At 45.3% G+C, this 8719-nt stretch overlaps 1 protein-coding gene across 1 annotated transcript in view; it reads left to right on the top strand.

The window, feature by feature from the left end:
• Positions 1-6006: 6006 nt before the first annotated feature.
• Positions 6007-8719, top strand: part of LOC146650395 (high affinity cGMP-specific 3',5'-cyclic phosphodiesterase 9A-like) — a 15016-nt gene continuing 12303 nt past the window's right edge. Inside the window, exon 1 of the mRNA XM_085383705.1 lies at positions 6007-6150. Within this exon, the coding sequence (XP_085239831.1) occupies positions 6007-6150 (144 nt within the window). The remainder of the gene's footprint in view (positions 6151-8719) is intronic.

Here is an 8719-nt window from a genome sequence, read left to right as displayed (position 1 = left end):
GCAGCTAGTGCAGATACTATGGCCTGTGGCTGTAGAGCCGGTTCTCCCAGTGACTCATAAGTAAACACTTGTCTAGGTCTCCTTTCTCGGGCTGACCTTCTTAACTCAGTCTGTGGGTCACCTGCTGGTATCTGTGGTAGCGCTTGGCCAGGTAAAGTGGACCTTTCACATCCTTCTTCCAGACAATTTGGCTGTGCCTGTACCTCAGGGACAGGGGGCATCTGACTGTCTATTCCTGTCTGTTCATGTTCGCTGGAGGTTCTTTCTCTTTCACTGTCTCTAGTTGGTAACTGGAAGCAGTTCCTTTGGTCCTCAGGGCTTTGGCTTGTTGGGGGTACGCCAGATTGACTATAATGGACGTCTCTTTCAACATGTCTAGCCTCTCTGGGGAACCTAAACCAGTACCCTCCTGCATCCTCATCAGATTCTGAGTCACTAGAATCGCTTTTCTGTCTGTTTTGTTCACTTAACTCCGCTTCTCTCTGTCTAATCGGTTTCTTAGGTGCCTGCTCAGATCTCGGAGGCGGAGCCTCAACTGGGAGGTCGTTAACCAGTAATAGGAGGTTACGGTGTAGGACCCTGGTTTTACTTCCATCACTGCCCTCCGAATAGACTGCATAAACTGGATTATCACCTATTTGCCCTTTAACCAAATAAATGGTTTTCTCCCAGTAAGATCGCAGCTTCCCTGGTCCCCCACGTTCACTGCAGTTCCTTACGAGGACCCTATCACCAGGCTGTAACACTACACCCCTCAGCTTTTTATCATAGAAAGACTTGTTTTTGATACTAGACAACCTACTTTTTTCACTGGCTATCCTGTACGCTTCTGTCATTCTTTTCGCCCACCTGTCTGTGTAGCTTTTGTGTGACATTATCTGCTTCTCCCCAACTAGACCAAATAAAATGTCTACAGGAAGGCGCGGGTGATGCCCAAACAGTAGAAAATGGGGGGAAAAACCTGTGGATTCATGGCGCGTACAGTTGTAAGCGTGAACTATGTGTGGCAAATGATCCTTCCAATTCCCCTTTTCTTTTTCGCCTAGCGTCCTTAACATTTGTAAAAGTGTCCTGTTAAACCTCTCGGCAGGATTACCTTGAGGATGATATGGGGATGTTCTCGAGTGTCCAGTACCTGATTTCTCCCTCAGTGTCTTGAAAAGTTCATTTTCAAACTCGCGCCCTTGGTCGTGGTGAAGTCGTGCTGGGTACCCAAAGCGCGGAATGAACTCTCCAAAGATTCGCTCAGCTGCTGTCTTCCCAGACTTGTTTTTGGTGGGGTACGCCTGGGCAAACCTGGTGAAATGGTCCACGACGACAAGAATGTATTCATATCCCCCCCGGCTGGGCTCCAGGTGGAGATAGTCGATGCAGACCAGGTCCAAAGGCGAGGTGGATGTGATGGTGCCCATTGGAGCACGTACCTGGGTTGTTGGCTTCTTGCTAATGATACATCGGCACTTCCTGGTAACATAGCTTTCTATGTCCCGTTTCATGTACGGCCAGTAGAACCTCTCTCTCACCAGTGCCAGTACTCTCTCTGTGCCGATATGTCCCATGTTATCATGCAGGTGCTTTAACACCGTCTCTTTGTACTTTGCGGGGAGGATTAGTTGTTGCCTTTCACCTGTCTGTCTATACATCAGTCCGTTTTTGAAATGTAATTTGTCCCACTCCTGCAACATTTTCCTCGTTGTTTTAGTCACTGTGTTTCTGATGTCATTTGTTAAGACTGTCATTTTCTCCTTTAGCCTCATTATTTCTCCAACCGTTTTGTCTTCTCTTTGTGCTTGAGCTAGCTCATCTTGGTCGATTGCAGGGAAAACTGGATGTGGCTCCCGGGCTGCATTTTCAGCGATAGTTAGGGCAGCAATCCATGCAACATCACTTTCTCGAGCTGCTCTAGCTCCACCCCAGGCTGCTTGGACCACCTCAGGTGATAACTCTTCAGTGCACTCACCCACATACATGTCAATGTTAAGAGGGAGACGGGACAATGTGTCAGCATCAACATTGGCCCGGCCAGGCCTGTATTTGATCTCAAAGTGAAAGTCTGACAGTTCCCCGACCCAGCGATGGCCCACGGCATTAAGCTTGGCAGTACTCATAACGTAGGTCAATGGATTATTATCTGTATAGACGGTAAAGTGTGGAGCATAGTACAGATAGTCTCTAAAACGCTCACACACTGCCCATTTAAGTGCCAGAAATTCTAGCTTGCCGCTATGGAGACAATAATTCTTTTCTGCTGGTGACAATGTCCTGGACCCATACGCTATTACCCGTAATTTTCCATCCTGGCGCTGGTAAAGAACAGCACCGAGGCCCTGTTCTGAGGCATCTGTGTGGAGGCAGAACGGTGAGTTAAAATCTGGGTAGGCCAGAACTGGGGGACTCGTAAGCATGGTAATTAGCTGTTCAAGTACATGCTGGTGTTCACTAGTCCATTCAACGGGGGCCTTGGATGACAACTGGGGACCTTTAGTCTTCAGTTGGCGCGATGGGAAGGTTGGCATGTCCGGTTTTACTTTTAACAGTTCATAGATAGGTTTTGCAATCCTCGAAAAGTCTTGGACGTAGCTTCTGTAGTAGCTTAAGAAGCCAAGTAGACGCCTTATATCACCAACTGTTTGAGGTGTCTTAGTTTTTAGGGATTCTACGGCCTCTAAGTCTTTTGGATCAATCCTTACCCCTTCTGCAGATACAAGGCGGCCAACATACCTTACTTCTTTGCGAAACAGTTCGCATTTTTCGGGTCTTAGTTTTACTCCGTGCCTCTGGAGTGCTCTTAAAACTTGTCTCACACCCTCAACATGCTCTTCAAATGTTGGTGCATAGCATAAGATGTCGTCCAGGTATGGGATACAACAATTGTCCCTGAGCGAATCTAACATCTCCTCCATGCTTCTTTGAAAAGCCGCAGGTGCATTGGAGAGGCCGAAGGGTATTCGTACCCACTCATAAAGGCCCCAGGGGGTGACGAAGGCTGTGAGGTGGCGTGAGCCCTCCGCCATGAAGCCCTGGTGGTACGCCTTTCCCTGATCAAGGATACTGAACCATGAATGCCCCCCCAGAGTGTCGGTCAGGTCTTGGATCCGAGGAAGAGGGTGTTTATCCGGAATGGTCTTCTGATTCAGCAGACGGTAGTCTATACAAAGGCGTAACGAGCCGTCTTTTTTTCGGATACAGACGACTGGAGCAGCATACGGTGACCTGGATTTAACAATCCACCCCTTGGCCAGGAGGTCCTGAATGTACTCCTTCACTTCGGAGAACAAAGGCTTTGGGACAGAGGAGTAGGCCCTCTGCACTGGGACGTCATCTTTGAGGTTGAGTGACATGTGCAAACTAGGAATACAACCAATGTCATGAGCATCTTTAGCGAAAGCGCCTGACTCCTCCCATAACATCTTTTCCACAATGTCTTGCTGCTGTTTCTCAAGATGGCCTAGATCTACTGGTGGCTGCCACAAAGTTCTAGGGGAACCTGTCTCTGCCTGACAAACAGTAGTTGCCTCTACTTTAGCGTCGTTTTCAATGGGTGAATCTGTCTCTATCACCTTCTTAATTGCCTGGACGCTACCAATAGCAGTCTTTCTTGTTAGAACAATGTCATGTCTAGTGTGGTTTTCTACAGGCACAGCTACATAAGGTAGTTTGCCGGGCTGGATCTCTAAGAGTCCCTCTCCTAATCCTAACTGCTGCAACTGGACAGAACTCTCTTCAGGCTCAAACAAGACTAAACGTTCACTTGGGTCAAGCTGTGGTGGGACTTTACACTTTACCCAGGTTGTGCTGCCAGCAGGAATTACTGTGTCTCTGTAACCCACCCTCAAGCGCCCCTGAGCTGTGTTCTCCTGATGTGTCTGGATGAAATGTACCATTCCCTGTGCTTCATCGACTGGAATAGACAGTGCACCCCCAAGTAGCTTAGCTAAGTTAGAAGCAGCCTGTGCTGGGCTTCCCTGGATTAACACTTCCACCACATTGAACCCTATGAGTGGTGTGTCTAAGGGCACTGAGCTAATTAGAAACGGCACATTCATGGAAAGTTCTGGGTCTTCATTGCCTGGCAAATTTACAGTTAATATTACCCACCCATCAAATGGAAGAGATTCCCCATTAACTGCATAAATCTTTGGCACTTTCCCATAGTCAGTTAACTCTATGAGCTCTGCTATCGGACGAACATTGACATCTGGAATGTATTTATTTTTCCAAGCTCGGTCTATCAAGCTAACCTGAGCCCCTGTATCTACAAGAGCGGTCACAGTTAACCCATTAAGAAGGCATTTTGTTGTTGCTTTTTTTCCTATTAGTCTTACTATTGGCTCTCTGTTGCTTACAGCGGTTTTTAGTGGCTCATTTTTGCTCTTCTTGGATTTCTGTCTCTTGAGTTTAGCTTGGTGCACTTTGGTGTTGTCACATGATTCAGTCTCTGTGTCAAGGTGGGACTCCGATGTTGTCCCGGTCACAGCTGGTCCCTCCGCAGCAACCGGCCCTCGTTTCCCGGCTGCTTTGGACGTTTGAGGCAGCCAATTGCTCTATGGCCCTCTTCGCCGCACGAGAAGCAGTGGTTACAATTTTTAGAGCCCACCTGTGAACATGTAGAACATGCATAAAGTCTCTCAGTCTTTGTTGCAGCTGGTCTAGCTGTACTGCTAGAAGACTCTTTCTTCATTTTTTCTGCGAGTGAATCTACTACTCTAGTGAGTGCATCAATCTTCTCTTCCAGTTGCTTTACTGTGTCGGCTGTTGACTTTTGATCTGCAACCTCTCTCTTTGTTAGTTTGACTTTCCCTTCATCCACATGGGCAACATGAGCACTGAACTGTTTTGCTCGGGGTGTGGAACCTAATCTCCGGTGACGCTCAGATTCTTCACTGGTCACTTTCATTGCATGTTTCAGAATCATCTCATCTGTCACTGACTGATTCGCCAGCAAGGGCTTCAGCTCTCTTCTAATATCATTGTCCTTATGTCCGATCCCCTGATAAACTGTGTGCAAGAAGACACCTTGAACTGTTTCTGGGGTATATTTAATCTCAGAATCAGTCTTTTTGGACTCAAAAAGAACTCTTTGTTTTAAGCCAATTATGCGGTAGAGAAATTGTTGTGTTGTTTCATTTTCTCTCTGTTTGGCACAAATCAGTTCCTGGAACAGCTCTGTACTACTCCTTTCTCCAAGATGGGACTGCAGGAATCCTTTTAACCCGGCAACTGTCATGTCATCTTTATTAACTAACATGTCCTTGAAACTGCCTGGTTTAATTATTTTTAACACCCCTCTAACAATCTCAGATTCTGTAAAATTCTCTTTTAGACCCTCCTCTATCTGCCTACACACACTGTTGTAGCTGATGTCTGACATGTGATCCCCTACTTGGCCTCCCTGAACCTTGAACTCACGTCTCGGAAGATAAGGTAGGTCTTTGAGGGAAACTACAGGGCCTGGGGGAGGTCTAACATTACTTTGTGAGGTGAGTTGAGCTTGCTGTAGTGCAGGAGTTTTTACTAAACCTTGCAATGTCCTACCAACCTTCTCATAGTCCGAAATCATTTTAAGGAGTTCTTCTTGTGGGATGTTAAGGCTAGAGTCAGACTGATCCATGTTTACTTGAGCTGCATTGAACTGGCTGGGCTCTGAGGTAGGGTGGGGTGCATGCTCTGACGTCCGTGTTTCCACATCTGTTTCCACGGCACTGGTCTGGTTGTCGGTAGGATTCAGAAGTTCATCTACCATGTCCTTTAGCGCTAACAATTTCCCCATCCCACTGTCCTCAGCTTCTAACATTGCCTTGCTGTAGATGAAGGAGTTGATGTACTCGAAGCTTCCTTCTGCATCATCACTTGACAGCTCTGACAGATCCTTGCCTGGTACTGGACCCACCTTTGCAGCAATCTCAAAAAGCTGATCCGGCATCAGCGCGAAAAGGCCCTTCCTGATGTCCCACACCAGGCTCTTCCTTACGCCGTCAGCCATGATGTCCTCCTCGTTGCTCTGCGATGGGTAGTTCTAAACTGGATCTTCCCTCTGTAGTGGATAGCAGCTCCTCCGCTTTACACCAACTCTCCTTGGACCATCAGCTCCGCAGCAGGTCTTATGGATGTGTGAGGATCAGCTCCATTGATGATGTGGAACCAATCCCCGTACGGGCCACCAAGAATCTGTAACCGACCCAGAGTTTGGGCCGGTAAAACAGATTAAATGTTCCTGCAAAACAGGGAAATGATGAGACAGAGACGACTGGTGAAGTTTCTCTTTGCCTCGCTTCTGCCATATTTATTTATACAATCACATGTATTTTTAACTTGCAGCATCACCATTCTCTATATACAACAGAAATAACAATAAAACCGTCTGTATGTTCAAGCTGCAATACCACGATCTTTTCATGGGAAACAAGAGTACTTCACGTGTAGTGACCTTCAAATCATTTACTCGGCTATTCTCTCTGAATGACAATTCAAAACAATATGAAATGCATGTTCAAATACATTTTTACCTCGATTTAACTCTTAACCCAAATACCTATGTATTCTGATTGTTTTAACCAACATACCAGTGCTTGGTCTTAAACCAATTTAGCTTAGTGGCTCACAAATACATGAAAGAGTCATGTGTATGTCGACAGGCTTAGCTTTAGCTTTAACATTCTCAAAATCACTTTTCAGAACCAGTAAACAGTCGTTTTTCACTGCCAACAGCAGATTAACAATATCAGGACACAAAAAGGAGCTTATTCAGCTAAACGACCCGAAATAAGTGACGAAAGGAAACCAAAATGGCGCCCGCGGCTGGCTGGGCTTTGGCATTTTTTCAGTCCTTCTACTTCATAAAACGTAACCAATAACAGCGTTTACCCGCTGATTTATACCCCCACATTTAGCTATGTTTCTTATCAATATTTTACAACCGTTTTACTATAGCTTTACCGGTTACAAACCTGCAAAACAGGGAAATGATGAGACAGAGACGACTGGTGAAGTTTCTCTTTGCCTCGCTTCTGCCATATTGGAGAGGAGGACCTATGACCTCGCTATTCTGTCTCACTGAACAATGCGCCACCCGGAGGCTGGGGGGTGCAACTACCTCATTACACATGGTTCACTTCGGTGACAAGTCTCTCTTTCTTTTAACAAGTACTACTCCTGATGTGACCACACATTAGTGTGTCACACAAGCTACATTGTAGCCACAGCCACCCAGGGGCGCACTGACAGAGGCGAGGCTGCCGGACACTGGCGCCACCAGTAGGCAACGGGGGAAGTGTCTTGCCCAAGGACACAACGACCGAGACTGTACAAGCCGGGGCTCGAACCAGCAACCTTCCAGTTACAAGGCAAACTCCCAACTCTTGAGCCACGATCGCCCCATTATGTACAGAAAGATGATGAAATCCTCTTTATTTGAGAAAGTGTCCTTAAACTATTTTTCCTCCTTCTTACTGAGTTTCCGAGCTACCTCTTTGTTAAGTGAATAAACTATTTGAACAAGAAAGATATCATGGCATTTATGATGATACTCTGTGTGTGTGTGTGTGTGTGTGTGTGTGTGTGTGTGCGTGCGTGCGCGCGCTCGGCAGAGGGGAGGTCAAGACAGGAGCTGAGTTGACCTGGTACATCAAGTTTGGATTTCCCCAGTTGTTGGTAAACAAAAAAGATTTAAAACTTAAAAGATTTTGAGTTCATGCACACTGGAAAAAAATTCTCTTCATCACAATCATTTGTTTAAAAATATGGCTGTTTTACTGATCTATGGTTATTATTAAAGAAGAAGGAAAGAAGAAGAGGAAGCCTGAGCCCAGGTTCTGTCCATTTTCATAACAAGTGACAGCACAGACATCTGAGCTTTTTCGTCATAAAGATTGTGATGTGAAGCATCAGCAGGTAAAGTGTCGTTAAAGTGTCACTTCAATAATGCTGCTGGCAGAAAGAAGTGTTGACACATACTAGCTTTGAATAAAAGGCTTAAAACACAAACAGTCTAATCCTGGGTGTTGCTTTTAAGCTTAAAGAATATAATAAGTTCTAAGACAATTCAGTTTATTTCTTACTGTCCATGTTGTGTTGTGGTATTTACTTTATCATGAATGTACGCTACTTTGTTCTAGCGACTGTAAAAAATAATTGTATTCATGAAATAAACTAGACTTTCACAGTCTGCATCTTCCACAGTTTTTATGCTTTTGTTCACTCCAAGTTTGACACAAACCCACAGACAACCAGAGTTAACTATGTGAAGCAATCACAGACACTGTAATGGCTGATTTTTCTAATAAACACAATCAGGTTAACATTAAGGTTTAACATTGAAGGAGATTTGTTCCATAGTCACAGTTATGCTTGTATTTCCTTTACTTACATCCAACACTACTATGTTCTGTTTCAGTCCAGGTGCTGGCAGTTTATCCTTTGTTGTTTGGACAAATAAGCTTAAAGCTAAACCTTCATGTTTTTGATGGGAAAGTTTGTTAAACCATTGCTCAACTTATGTCTGCACAGAGCAGATAATTATGATGTACTTGTAAAAAGACTTGATAAGCAGGTCACAGCTGAATCAAGGGGTAATAAAAATAAGACCACGCGGTCTCAGCACGACTACACATGCAGTGGGTTATCGCACACATTTGAAAGACTCATTGTGTAACTCAGGATGTGACCCCTTATAAAGGAGACAGAGAAGTTCTGTTGTTCAGTCAAGTAAAACCTGGTGAAA

Source organism: Rhamphochromis longiceps, linkage group LG16 (genome assembly GCF_057381845.1).
Source record: "Rhamphochromis longiceps isolate RC_006_pf linkage group LG16, R_longiceps_female_GT1.1, whole genome shotgun sequence".
Taxonomy (NCBI): domain Eukaryota; kingdom Metazoa; phylum Chordata; class Actinopteri; order Cichliformes; family Cichlidae; genus Rhamphochromis; species Rhamphochromis longiceps.
Note: the sequence above shows the minus strand (reverse complement) of the source record. Positions and strands in the feature narration are given on the sequence as shown.